General features: G+C 42.4%; 1 protein-coding gene and 1 long non-coding RNA gene across 3 annotated transcripts in view; one reads left to right on the top strand and one right to left on the bottom strand.

The window, feature by feature from the left end:
* Window positions 1-2,610: 2,610 nt before the first annotated feature.
* On the bottom strand, window positions 2,611-6,138 carry LOC144193071 (uncharacterized). The gene is made up of 2 exons (XR_013325584.1): window positions 5,951-6,138; window positions 2,611-3,040 (listed from the first exon to the last, which is right to left on the bottom strand). It is a non-coding gene; the product is annotated as an uncharacterized LOC144193071 (long non-coding RNA).
* A 2,811-nt stretch (window positions 6,139-8,949) lies between these two features.
* Window positions 8,950-14,886, top strand: part of chmp1a (charged multivesicular body protein 1A) — a 52,767-nt gene continuing 46,830 nt past the window's right edge. The window contains exon 1 of one of the 2 annotated variants that reach the window (XM_077711905.1): window positions 8,950-9,067. In XM_077711905.1, the coding sequence (XP_077568031.1) occupies window positions 9,022-9,067 (46 nt within the window). In that variant the 5' untranslated portion in view covers window positions 8,950-9,021. Of the gene's footprint in view, window positions 9,126-14,886 lie in introns of both variants that reach the window. The other variant, XM_077711904.1, reaches the window with a different exon arrangement.

Here is a 14,886-nt window from a genome sequence, read left to right as displayed (position 1 = left end):
CATTCTGGAGTAGATACGTCCGCATTGTCAGATTGGTGGGATAAGACCTTTGGGAAATATAAAGATTTAGCTACATCCTTCGTGGTGACTATAGGCACAATTACCGCTATCCTAACATTGTGTGGGTGATGTATTATCCCCTGTTTGCGCTCCTTGCTAAGCCGACTTATAACTACTGCAATTGCCCCTACAAATTCTAAAGTACACGAGTTGTATCTTATGGGACGGTTTGGGGAAAGCAGTGAGGTCCAGGAGTACGGTAAATCCGAGGACCAATTGGACGAATATGATTATGTTCTTTCTCTTTCAGACCAGCCATGGGAGTAAGGAGTAGGCGGGAAAAATCACAGTCACCCGACATTACCATTTCGTGATTACTAAGAAATGATTAATAACATACATATTATAAAAACGGGGGAATGTTGGGTTTATTCTGTATTACTATTATAAATATAGTTGTGTTAAGTCATTTCTTTGTTAAATCATTCTCTTATTATTCTCAAAGTGTTGTGAGGTCACCAATAACTGCCAAGTCATCTTTAACCTGGACTGCCTGTTCCAGGATGTTTATACAAACAATTCACCCAATCTGAGTCTTCGAGATTCGGTGGTCCCTTTTGTAACGAGGCCAGGGCTATTCGGCCAATAACAAGAATGTTGCTTCTGTTATTTACAACATAGCGACTATACCTCGTGACGCACTTCGGATTTTTCTTTATGTCATTGTTATATGATTCCTAGGTCAAGGGAAGGCATAATTGTTCTAATCCAAATGTTGTTTGGTCTAGTCTCCTGCCTTGTTATTGGTAAAATACTTTGATTGTTATTGTAGTTCCAGATGTTGTTTTTACTCATACGTGATGAAATGATCAACAACTCTGTATATTGTTTTGATTCCTGGCAATAAGAGTCGTACGAAAATGTCCATTCGAGGAGACGTTCTGAAGTTGTAGGAGAAACTCTGGCTTGTTGAATCTCCCCTCTGAGGTTTTATCCGTGATCCATTCTATTTAATTAAATGTCAATAATTGAATAAGATGTCTGCCTGCAGTTATTGATAATTACGAACGAGGGTAATTATTAATGAACCTAACATAAGGTTAAAAAACATTGCATTAATTATTTTTAATATCAGTCGAACTGAAAGCTGTTCGGGGTCAGCGGACATAAATAGATTTTGGAATAATTTGGGGGGCATTATTTAATTCCTGTTAATAAAACGTTGATGAGAAAGACATTTTCATGTTAATATAGGAGACAGTTTTAAATTTGAAGATTTTCAGCAAGTGGAGTGCCTTGATATTTTTTTTCCGTGTAAAAAGTACACCCCCCCCCCCCCCCCCCCCCCCAAAAAAAAAAGTTGGGACACACTGGTCTAAACAGTATATCCACTGCAACAATAAAAAACACACTTGATTACTCCACTAGTTGTTACACAACTATACTTCCCACTTTCCTATATCTCTACCAAGTAGTTAGAAAAGTATTTGCTTTTACAAATTATACTAACTTTTTTGACACACCTTGCAAAAGAGATCACGAACTGAAAAGCTTTGAAATGTAGAATTGCAACACTTGCTTCCGACTTCGTCCATTTTTGCCTAGATGCTCATCTGAATACATTCGAATATATTATCTGTAAAAGATCATTTTAATTACCAGTGACTTAGCCCTTTTAGATTTTTATCGTCCTTACCCTGTCGCTTTGGGGCACTGTGAAAACTTTGTTCTTCGGCGATTTCAGCCTGATTGGTACCGGTTCCTCCTCTCTTGCGACGTTCATCCTTGCTTTATGATTGCAATAGACGGACCCTTTCCAATACCGACTAAATAAAAAAAATATTTTGATTTTAAATTGTGTAAAACCAGCATTTCATTCCTTTTCGCATTGTTATTCCTCCTTTGTCCTACTACTTCTTCCGATTCTTTCACTGAAAATTGGAGAACAACTTTTATGTGCCCGGCTGCCCCCAACTGGACTGGAGTATGAATTAATTTTATTCTATATTTTGTAATCTATATTTTTTGTTCTATATATTTTGTCCTATATTTTTTATTCTATATTTTTGTTCTATATTTTTTGTTCTTTATTTTTTGTTCTATAGTTTATGCTCTCTCTCTCCCTTTCTCTCTCTCTCTCCCTCTCTCTCTACACCTCTCTCCATCTCTCTCTACATCTCTCTCCGTCTCTCTCGCCCCCCCCTCTCTCTCGCTTTCTCTCTTCCCCTCTCTCTCTCTCTCTCTCTCTCTCTCTCTCTCTCTCTCTCTGTGTGTATCTCTCTCCATCTCTCTCTCCATCTCTCTCCATCTCTCTCCATCTCTCTCCATCTCTCTCTCCATCTCTCTCCATCTCTCTCCATCCCTCTTTCCATCTCTTTCTCCATCTCTCTCTCTCCATCTCTCTCTCTATCCATCTCTCTCTTTGTCTATCTCTCCCCTCTCTCTCATGTGTACACGTACACGAGACATGGTTTAGTTGACATCATTTTGTTAAGTGTAACTTGGAAAGGTCTTAAGGTTTAAAAGAAAACCAATATGTCCCTGTTTATTCTCAGGTCAATAAAAAAATGCAGTTATAATGTGTAACTACTTACAAAAAAAAGACAAAAGTACTTGCCACTAGCATTATTTATTTATTACTGCTTATCATTTTAAACTCACAGAAAAGAAAATTTGAGCCAAATTTGGCCAAGAGAAAGAGAACAACAAGGACTGATTGCCAGTCAATAACGAGATAAATAAAAGAGACCATTATCATTCATGCCATAATGAACCGAGTGCATAAAAACAGATGTCAGGGGAATGAAGCTCAAGACCAGCCCAGCCTCATCTGATGGTCATTTCCTCTTCATTAACTTTTTACCAACGACAATGGGCACTGAAGAGGGCCTCCGTTCATTCATAACATTAGATAAAGAGAAGTTGGATGAGGAAGTATAGAGATCATCTTGTGAAGGAGCAGTGATGAGGATGGTAGGTGCATGAAAGGAATAGTCTGAATCTGAGGACTCAGATTGGGTCTGTAAGCACGAGGGCATCTCTGAAACCAAGAGGCAAGGAGTTAATTTCCCGACACAATAAATAAAATGTAGCACACATTGTAAAGATATTGATCCAACCATATTTGAAAGCTGAATAGAGGTTTTCAGTAATTCTTCTTTGCGATCAAATTTCAAAATACATTTTTCTGTTAAGATCCTTTCACGACCCTACACACTCAAGTGATATTAAATCATGTTTAGCTCACTTAATGCGTGAGACACACTGAGTGTTGTATGTGGGTCACTATGACTTAATTATAGCTCATGAGGCAACTCAGCAACTGTCAAATGGGATTGTACTAATTTCCTAAGTGTGCTAGAGATATGCCCTTTAACACACTATAATGCCTCCCATCTCATCTCATTTTCTGAAGCGCTTTATCCGCACTAGGGTCGTGGGGGTGCTGGAGCCTATCCCAGCTGACTTCGGGCCAGAGGCAGGGGACATCCTGCACTGGTGGCCAGCCAATCGCAGGGCACAAGAAGACAAACAAACATTCACGCTCATACTCATACCTAGGGGCAATTTAAAGTGTCCAATAAGCAAACAAAGCATGTTTTTGGAATGTGTGAGGAAACCGGAGTACCTAGAGCAAACCTACACAGGCCCAGGGAAAACATGCAAAATCCACACAGAAAGGTCTGAACCTGGATTTGAACTTGTGCCCTGCGATCGGCTCGCCACCAATTCAGGATGTCCCCCGCCTCTGGCCCAGAGTTAGCTGACCAGCACCCCCCGAGAACCTAATGAGGATGTAGCGGGTCAGAAAATGAGAAGAGATGAGATATGCATATAAATATGTCCAAAAGAGAAATCATCTCTAAACTACACCATACACATTCATATTAGTGTGAACAAATACACAAAACACATCAAAACGCTTGGTAGTCGGACGTTTGATCCCGGACGTTTGGTCCCCGGACGTTTGGTCCCCGGACGTTTGGTCCCCGGACGTTTGGTCCCCGGACGTTTGGTCCCCGGACGTTTGGTCCCCGGACGTTTGGTCCCCGAACGTTTGGTCCCCGGACGTTTGGTCCCCGGACGTTTGGTCCCCGGACGTTTGGTCGACCGAACGTTTGATAGAACGGACGGGGCGTCGACCGGACGTTTGGTAGAACGGACGGGGCGTCAACCAGACGTTTGGTCGAATGGACGGGGCGTCGACCGGAAATTTGGTAGAACGAACGGGGTGTCGCCCGGACGTTTGGTAGAATGGACGGGGCGTCGACTGGACGTTTGTTAGAACGGACGGGCCGTCGACCGGACGTTTGGTCGCCCGGTCTTTTGGTCGCCGGGTTCTCTCATAAGAGGGAGCGAGACAGAGAGTTTACTGTTGAAAGCGAGCAACCAGGTAATCTCTCGCTCTCAAAATTATAATCATGAGAGAGAGTGAGTTTGTAACTGCATTGACAATGTAAGAGCATTAATATCTAAATATCTAATATCAAAATATCAAAATTATCAATAAGAACCCCTGGAATGCAGGTGTTAAAATACTTTGTATGGTCATTTTTATCAAACAAATAAGTCTGACTTTACTAATACATATATAATAAAAGGGAATAAGTAAAGTTATTTTATTCAAAAAAATATTAATAAGAAGACAAAGCAACTTCACAGATGGTGTTTTTAGTAAACCAGTAAAACTTACAAATTCTAGCAGTAAAACTTACAAATTCTAGCAGTAAAACTTACAAATTCTAGCAGTAAAACTTACAAATTCTCTACAAAAATTACTAATACAAACTTATAAATTATGTACAAAGGAAATTCACAGATGGGAGTTTTTATTAAAACTCTAAAACTTACAACTTATACGCAATGGCTTGTAAGTACTGTACATTGTTTGAAAATCGATCCGTGTTTTCATAGTCCTCTGTGAGCTTTTTCAACCGCTCATTAACAGCTGCGTATGTCTTTTTAGTGTCTCTGGGCATAATACCGCCTGAAGCCTGTTGTATTGTTATTTCCCAATCATTCTGCTCTAATTTGAGTTTGTTTATAAGACAAGATAAATTTGGATGGGTGACTGACATTCTACGTTGAAATGTGCGGTGCCAACCTTCAACTGAGTTATTTGTGTGTTAAATGAGTGCTCTTATTGATAATTTTGATTTTTTGATATTAGATATTTAGACATGAATGCTCTTATATTGTCAATGCAATTCCAAACACACACTCTCATGATTATAATTTTGAGAGCTTGTTTCAACAGTAAACTCTGTCTCTCCCTCTCATAATTTGACAGCGAGCGAACCCAGCGACCAAACATTCGGTCGACGGCCCGTCCGTTCCACCAAAAGTCCGGTTGACCAAACATCCGGGGACCAAATGTCCGGGGACCAAACATCTTTCCGAAACGTCCGGTCATCAACTATCACATTCATTTCAGTATGTAAGGACAATGTCAGAGAAAGGGGCACTCAAACAGTGCTACACTCTTGAGCTGTTGTTGCTGTGCGTCACCAAATGGTACTTCAATAGTAGCCAGGACACTGACAATTATCTCTCTAACAACCAGTTTGTCCAGAGCTGAATATGATCCCTGATTGTTCCATTCCAAAGCCTGAAACTTAATGAGGCACTTTGTAATTAATGATACTCTTAAAATGGTTTGCAATAAATATAATTCAAGATATAAACTATTTATTGTCAGAATTATAACATACGACTGTTAGTACCAATAAGTTCAAAATCTAAATTCAATCATCTTCCATACCGCACAGCTTCAAAAAGGTTGTGGGGGTCGCTGGAGCCTAACCCAGCTGACTTCGGGCAAAAGCCAGACTACACACTAGACCCTAGCCATTACATTAAATGATAAAAAGTAAGGGCAAATTAAAAAAAATGACCATAACTTTTTATCATTATGCCAATTAGTCGCCATTGTGCAATTATTTGTCCTGACCTGTTTCTTCCTTCTGACTTGATCCAGACCCCATCAGGATTCAGTCCACTATTTGTGGTCCATAGATGTCTACCCTCAGCGTTATATCAACCTTGATCTTGTCACGTTCAGAGTTTAAAACTGTGTTTCAAAGCATCTTCTGGCCATTTAAGTGCAGACTCCTTTTCATGCTTCTAAGCATCCGTCTCAGAAACACTAATCCTGTACTTTGAGTTATTAAGGGGCACTAGACACAGTGAGAGCTGTTAAACCTTTCTTATGAATACGTTTCATAATTAGTACTCAAGTTCTACCAAATAATGACTTAGTTGATATTTTTTTCACAGCCAGGAACGGTAACCTATTAATGATGCTTAAGAAATGTGGAGGAAACTGTAGTATCCAAACTAAGGGTTGAGATTTTTTTCACAGCCAGGAACGGTAACCTATTAAGGATGCTTAAGAAATGTGGAGGAAACTAGTATCCAAACTAAGGAAGGCTTGAGCTTAGGTTTGAATCCATGATCTCAACTGTGAGGGAGGCATGCTAAGGAGTTATTCAGCCTTCTGATGAAAAACTCTACTATATTGAACTAATTTATTTATGAAGGTGAATCTTTTAGAAATACATATTTTGATGCATATAAACTTTCCCATGAACAGTCAACATTTTTATCATATCATTTTCTGAAATGCTTTATCCTCACTAGGATCACGGGGAGTGCTGCAGCCTATCCCAGCCGACTTTGGGCCAGAGGCAGGGTACACTCTGAAATGGTGGCCAGCCAATCGCAGGGTACAAGGAGGCAAACAACCATTCATGTTCACACTCATACCTAGGGGTAATTTAGAGGGTTCAATCAGCCTACCATGTCTGTTTTTGGAATGTGGGAGGAAACTGCAGCACCCGGAGGGAATCCACGCAGGCTAACATGCAAACTCCACACAGGTGGACGTGACCTGGATTTGAACCCAGGACCCCAGAGCCGTAAGGCCGACACACCAACCACTTGACACACCAACCACTTACCCCACCGGACCTGCGCAAGTGAAAGGTTGACACGGCTCGGTGGCCATAGCAAGATTTTTGAATACCAAATTAACCACTAATGCAAATTCCATAATAATCCTGGTACTGTAGATAATGGCCTCACGGCAGAGACGGGAGGACCCATGGGGAGAGCAGGTGCACTAACACAAGGCTTTAGAGGGGGAGAGGGGGAGAGGGGGAGAGGGGGAGAGGGGGAGAGGGGGAGAGGGGGAGAGGGGGAGAGGGGGAGAGGGGGAGAGGGGGAGAGGGGGAGAGGGAGAGAGGGAGAGAGGGAGAGAGGGAGAGAGGGAGAGAGGGAGAGAGGGAGAGAGGGAGAGAGGGAGAGAGGGAGAGAGGGAGAGAGGGAGAGAGGGAGAGAGGGAGAGAGGGAGAGAGGGAGAGAGGGAGAGAGGGAGAGAGGGAGAGAGGGAGAGAGGGAGAGAGGGAGAGAGGGAGAGAGGGAGAGAGGGAGAGAGGGAGAGAGGGAGAGAGGGAGAGAGGGAGAGAGGGAGAGAGGGAGAGAGGGAGAGAGGGAGAGAGGGAGAGAGGGAGAGAGGGAGAGAGGGAGAGAGGGAGAGAGGGAGAGAGGGAGAGAGGGAGAGAGGGAGAGAGGGAGAGAGGGAGAGAGGGAGAGAGGGAGAGAGGGAGAGAGGGAGAGAGGGAGAGAGGGAGAGAGGGAGAGAGGGAGAGAGGGAGAGAGGGAGAGAGGGAGAGAGGGAGAGAGGGAGAGAGGGAGAGAGGGAGAGAGGGAGAGAGGGAGAGAGGGAGAGAGGGAGAGAGGGAGAGAGGGAGAGAGGGAGAGAGGGAGAGAGGGAGAGAGGGAGAGAGGGAGAGAGGGAGAGAGGGAGAGAGGGAGAGAGGGAGAGAGGGAGAGAGGGAGAGAGGGAGAGAGGGAGAGAGGGAGAGAGGGAGAGAGGGAGAGAGGGAGAGAGGGAGAGAGGGAGAGAGGGAGAGAGGGAGAGAGGGAGAGAGGGAGAGAGGGAGAGAGGGAGAGAGGGAGAGAGGGAGAGAGGGAGAGAGGGAGAGAGGGAGAGAGGGAGAGAGGGAGAGAGGGAGAGAGGGAGAGAGGGAGAGAGGGAGAGAGGGAGAGAGGGAGAGAGGGAGAGAGGGAGAGAGGGAGAGAGGGAGAGAGGGAGAGAGGGAGAGAGGGAGAGAGGGAGAGAGGGAGAGAGGGAGAGAGGGAGAGAGGGAGAGAGGGAGAGAGGGAGAGAGGGAGAGAGGGAGAGAGGGAGAGAGGGAGAGAGGGAGAGAGGGAGAGAGGGAGAGAGGGAGAGAGGGAGAGAGGGAGAGAGGGAGAGAGGGAGAGAGGGAGAGAGGGAGAGAGGGAGAGAGGGAGAGAGGGAGAGAGGGAGAGAGGGAGAGAGGGAGAGAGGGAGAGAGGGAGAGAGGGAGAGAGGGAGAGAGGGAGAGAGGGAGAGAGGGAGAGAGGGAGAGAGGGAGAGAGGGAGAGAGGGAGAGAGGGAGAGAGGGAGAGAGGGAGAGAGGGAGAGAGGGAGAGAGGGAGAGAGGGAGAGAGGGAGAGAGGGAGAGAGGGAGAGAGGGAGAGAGGGAGAGAGGGAGAGAGGGAGAGAGGGAGAGAGGGAGAGAGGGAGAGAGGGAGAGAGGGAGAGAGGGAGAGAGGGAGAGAGGGAGAGAGGGAGAGAGGGAGAGAGAGGGAGAGAGAGGGAGAGAGGGAGAGAGGGAGAGAGAGGGAGAGAGGGAGAGGGAGAGGGAGAGAGGGAGAGGGAGAGATTTTAGAATTATTAGATTTAAAAGGGGAAAAATCAGGAAATTTAATATACGTCTGTACTCTTCATTTTAATTTGATCCTAAAACAGAAAGTCAGCACTCATGATTTACTTTCTCAGGCCGCACAAAATAATGCGGCGGGCCAGATTTGGCCCCCGGCCGCCACTTTGACACCGTGACCTAAGCAAATCCCAAGGCCGATTGGCGACCACTTAAGGGTGAAGGAAGGCTTTGGCCCAAAGTCTGCTGGGATAGGCTCCAGCAATCCCTGCGATCATACACGGTACGGAATATGAGCGAACAATGGGGCGTCTACACTTTCTGACTGCTCACGATGACGTCATCCCTAAACACGGAAGTGTTCTGCCATACTTCTTCAAGTAAGACAATTCGTCTCTCTGGGGCAAGGCAAGGCTCCAATACTATTCGAAATGGACGGTATGTTAACGTATTACAATCGTTCGTCATAGTAACCTCACCAGCAATATAAATGTTTTTGTTTCGTGTGAGCTTGGGAAGAATGTCAGAAAATATGTATTTGCAAAAATTTCCGGGCATCATGGTTTCCGCATGTGTACTATTTACTATATTGGGATATTTTGTCCAAATGCTTTTTTCCCCCAGCTACATTTTGGATAAACAAAGTTTTTGTCTCTTATCACAGTGCCTTTAGCTACTTACTAAGTGTCGGGAGAGAAACAATGGTCTAATCAAAATACACACATTGTCATTAGCAAAACGAAAAAAAAAAGTTTTTCTCGATTTTTTTAACGACTAGTTCCTTGTCTTCTATTGTAGTAAAAATTCGCAAATTACTAAAATTACTACTACTACTCAGTATTTACAATTTGTTTTAGAAAGTTGGGGACATTGATAAAAATCAATGCAGTTTAAAAAAATCTTGTCTGTGTATTAATAAGTCTTAAGGATTGCTAGTTACAGTTTTATAACGGAAAACTGATTGAACATGGCTAATGAAAACGTTTTTTCCTCATTATTTCCAGGTTACATTTTTAAGACTGTAAGAATATAGTATCCTCATAAGAAAACTAATTGGTTTTAGAAAAAAATTACGGATTTTAAGCAAAACCGGACAAATGTGAAAAAACAGCAATTTGTGCTACCATAGTCAATAGTATATAAACAAGTCGCAGGGAGAAAAAAATAGATATTTATCTTATTTATCACCATCAACGATGACACAGTAGTGTTCAAAATAATAGCAGTCTGAGTTTGAGTTTGATTTATTTAATAAAGGGACAGTACATATTAATGAACATCTACATATTCATGTTAATAAACATATATATGTAAGATTAGCCGATGGCTAACTTCCATCTTTAGTCTCTTGTGCAGGTTGAAGATAAAATCAACAAAGCATAGAAACGATGAGACAGACACACACGCACGCACACAACGACAGGGGTGGCCAACTCCGGTCCTCGAGAGCTGCTATCCGGTCTGTTTTCCATATCTCCCTCCTCTACCATGCCTGAATCAAATGATCAACTCATCAGCAAGCTGTCCATACCATCCCGGTTATTTGATTCAGGTGTTTTGGTGGACGGAGATATAGAAAACAGGAATAACCGGATAGCGGCTCTCGATAACCAGAGTTGGCCACCCCTGCAGTAGATTATCAGACCAACGTGACCCAGATTTCATGATCTTCACACACTTAAGGCTAGGCAATTGGACTTTTCCCCGTGTCGGGATACCCGGAACATCTTGCCACGGAGGTGTCCAGGCGACATCCTAATCCAGGGGTGGGCAAACTTTTCGGCCCGGGGGCCACATTGACTTTTAAAATTTGACAGATGGGCCGGGTCAGCACAAGATACGATACATAAAAAACTGCATCGGTTAACAGTACATATGAAACATAAACATAAAAAAAGGACTAAAGTATCAACATACTCATCACTCATCATTAAAGTATTAAGTACAAATTAAAGTAAAAAGGAATGTATTAAGAAATATTAATATGTATTTTAAAAAAAGAGAGAGGGACTGTAAAACACAAAAAACAAATAAGAGCTACTGCCACTGGCTTCTGCGTGACGGCGCCATCTTGGGGGGAAAAAATATTTGGACAACGTTGGCAGGCCCATGTCTGTCCTAATCAAATGTCCATGCCACCTCATCTGGGTCTTCTCGATGGGTGCAGAAGAGCAGCGGCTCTACTCTGAGTTCCTCGTAGGACTGTTGCAGTTACAAATCTTAGCTGACGATTTATTGTCATCTCTTTTTGCTTACATCCGAAATTGTAATTTAAAAAAAAAAACCACTAGGTCAGTGTATTCTAATAAACCACATTTAAATGCAATGAATTTTCATCCTTAAATAAAACACAAAGAATAAAACTTTTTTTTATCAATGGAACGACATTTTTGTTTATGTTATCAGTAGATCCACTTCATGGGGGGCTTGAGTGTGAAGTGGATGGAACAATACACGTTCAGCTGCCATCTGTACGGCTAATGCTTCTGCGCACACTGCTTGTACACAAGCCTAGGCACAGTCAATTCAGGATGTCAGGATACCTGTGGAAATGGGTATACGGCTACACACATAACAACTTTCATTCACACCAGTTAGTTTTTTTGTGAAATACCAGGAAATTACACCACATATTTTCTTCAAAGTGTTTTTTTTGGATTGCTCTTTTCATAACACTCCACTTTCCTCTGCGACAGCAGCACGGCATCGTCTCGTTTTTCAACTCGAATCTCTGGGGGCGGGGCGTTCAGCCACACTCAGGCTGCCACTGATAGTACAGTCACATTGATGAGGGTGGCAGCGGCTTTCATTTTGGCTTCTGTGTGAGGGTGTAAAAACTATGAGAGGTCAAGGTTCGGTGAAAGGTGCTCGTGGCAGGTGAGCAGACGCCAGATGATTTTTTTCACGGACAAGGGTTTTGGAACCGCCCGACTTCCAGTCTACTCAGAGTCACCGTTGTCTCGAACTACTTTGATTTGGGATTGGTGAATCCACGTCGACCTCTCAGCAATCTTTACTGCGGTGGGGGTGGTGAGTTAAACCACGAAGTGGCCTTGCCAACGTGGCGAGGACCAGGACTTTCTTTTTATGACTCAAATCAGGCTCTGGTCACCAGACTTCACCACCTCCTGCAGGATAGACAAAAAGATCACGGCAGCTTACATGTTCCTTTGACAATTTTATCGGTTTCTTGGTTTTATCGTACCATTTGTTCGCTCTTCAAGTCCCATGTTCTTTTGGACGTTTCACTTGTTGTTATTGTTCTTGTTAGGCCACGCTGGAACGCGGATTAGTTCTTCCGGGGGGGTAGCCGTTGGTGGTGTTTGTTGATTCGAAGGCGGCGACGGGCGGCCGCTCAGGAGACACCTCGCAAAGGTTCCAACTTTGTCTCCCTGTTGCACTTGTTTGGGCTTGAGGTTGTCTTGCACATTGTCTGTAACAAATTAAACAGTTTCTACAAAAAAATTTAAGTAGGTATTTAGTCCTCTGGGACATAGAACACATGCTGTGCCATGTCCATCCTCCCTCCAGTTGAGACATGGCTCCTTTCATGGCTCAATTTTGGAATAAATTCTTTGGTAGGCACGGTAGGCCTTTAGCTGTGAATAGGCCGTCTGCTGACTGTTCTGCTTCTCATGTATCCATGCATCTTTTCTTTCTGTGGTGCAATGTTTTCAAATCAATTAATACAGTTTTTGTTGTTGTATATGCTGTTTGGTAAGTGTTCTCCGCCGCTGCTTAAGCTGCTGTACTCTGTCGTTGTCTTCAGCGTGTCCTTAACATTTGCTTACCGCTATGTGGTTGGGCTTAAAACCCCAATGAACAAAATCACAACATTCTTTCTTATTTTATAACTATAGTTTGTGAAAATTTAAAATCCTTACCAGTCCAAATTAAATATGCTAACTGGTATTCTATTTTGATCACTGCTTCCTTTTTAAGATGAATAAGTATATTTGTTTTTTGCTTTCCTGCAATTTCACAAATTAACCAATCATACCAAAAATAGGAAAATACAAAACGCAAATCAGGCTGCTCTCTCCTTAGGAAAACAGCTTTTCCGTTCTCTGCAACAGTTACATTCACATCAATTAGTATCCAGAAACAAATGCACACATTTATAATTCTGAACAGAATTGCACCCAATGAAATGTAACCACCCCTTGTTTGTCAGGGTTAATAATTTTTGCGTAATTGAGTCATTTAGGGCAATTAAAACTCATTACTTATAAAATGCATACTAATCAAGTCCCAATTCATTCAATAACGTGTATCGCGTTGCATATTAAACTCAGTTGTTTGAAATTGAAAATATCCCAATTTAGTAGTCTTTTTATCAAATTCCATTGTCTTTGAAGTTTGCCAATCATCTCCTATAAAACTTTCTTTAATCAATATTTTTCAATAGTCAGGCATAAAATTGAAATCCAGTTCCATTTCTATCAATTTTATTTCTAATTGTTCACATTAACTATCTGTAAGAAGGTTTGGTCTCAATTGAAACACTTTCACTCTTTTTATGGAGACAATAAAACCAATATCAAAAGTATGGCCTTATGGCTTACGGCATTGCTACTGGAGCAATAATCTTTCCAATCCCTATTGGAGTGCTTGCCACTACGTCTGATCAGGTCAAAAAGTTTATCTTACTTGTCTCCTCAAACGTTTCCACTGAGAGAACCTCCTTACAGTGCAAAGGTGGATCTGCATCCTCCTTTTCAGCTATTTTGATGTCTGCTGGTTGGTCAGCCAAACTTGGTACGGACGTTCTCATCTTGGGTTGCTCGTGCGTCTTCTTCATGTTTCCTGTTGAAAAACACAGTCTTCTTCTGCTAACTCAAAATTAGTGCGTTTCTGTAAAGTTTTTTTTTTATGCAGATAGCCAGATTAGAATCGTCATTCAGCTCCAATCGTGTAGTGAATGATGGCGTTTTGTCTATAGTCTACTAAATAAGATTTCCATATTTTATTGTCTGGTTGACCTCGTTATGTGGGCGCAATGATTTCATAACGAAATATGGAACCTTTTGTCAATACCGTCAATTAGTTTGTTAACACAATTTGGATGCCATTATTACTATAAATCAATGATACTTTGGAATTTCATATCATGCACTGTTTTTGTTTTTTCATTTCAGTGCCAAAATTTCGCAATGCAGATTTGTTCCTCCAATTCAGTGCATTATCATCAAAACATTTCTTTGGACTAAACAATTTTCCACAATTTTTCATCGCCATCCAAAATGGCTTATTGGCGATTTCGGAAATTGATTTCAAATTTCAAATCCTTCGCTGCCATCCCTGAAAAGGGCTTATTGGCGATTTCAGAAATTGATCTCAGATTTGCTAAATCCTTTTCCACCTTGATATCTAACCGATTGATTATATCTTGGTGGTTGGCCGATCAAAAACACAAAAAAACAAACAACTATTCACGCTCACAGACATCAGTGGTCTGTAATACTTTATCACTAGTGCAGAGCACCATCCCCGAGCAGCTAACCACCTTTTGCTGTCCTATCATCACTAATCATTCTCAAAAGAAATATGTTAATGTCATTTGGTTAACATCAATTGTTTGATGCTTATGCAATCCGGTATATTCTAATAGTCATCAATATGACTCCCGCTAAAGCATATCTCATCTGTTGATGGGCGAGCGAGACACATCATTCCGTGCACTGAATGATCTACGATGCTCACATAATCCCAGAGAAATCATGCCTATCCTAAATTAATTATTTTAGCTAAACTTGCCAGGTACAATTTACGTAATAATTTGGAAAAATGCCATTTATGCATTGTCTTTATGTTTGATATCATTAATATTGTTGATTTCCTCTGCCTCTAAATCCTTATCTCTCTCTGCTCCTCCTTTCTTCATCGCTTGGTGCGAGGTAACTTGAGATTTATCTTGCCAGGCATTCCAGGAGCCCCCCCCCCCCCCCCCCCCCGCACGCACCCTCCCTGTGTCCTTGGAGTTTGTAAAAGTTGCCTTGCATGGCCTGTACGGAGAGGGGGCATAGGTGGGGGCCACTGTCTCTTAACAGGCCTAGTATCAATCAAAGCTGTAAATACATTTTTTATGTTATTATAATAACTTGTATATAATTACATCTTATTTATCCGTCTAAGTAGTCTCTTTCGCCGTTTAAATTCTTATTTTGCGCGGCAATCGTCAAGATTTAGGAATGTGTCA

Source organism: Stigmatopora nigra, unplaced genomic scaffold (genome assembly GCF_051989575.1).
Source record: "Stigmatopora nigra isolate UIUO_SnigA unplaced genomic scaffold, RoL_Snig_1.1 HiC_scaffold_59, whole genome shotgun sequence".
Lineage (NCBI taxonomy): Eukaryota > Metazoa > Chordata > Actinopteri > Syngnathiformes > Syngnathidae > Stigmatopora > Stigmatopora nigra.
The sequence above is the reverse complement of the archived record's forward strand: the minus strand, read 5'-3'. Positions and strand labels throughout refer to the sequence as shown.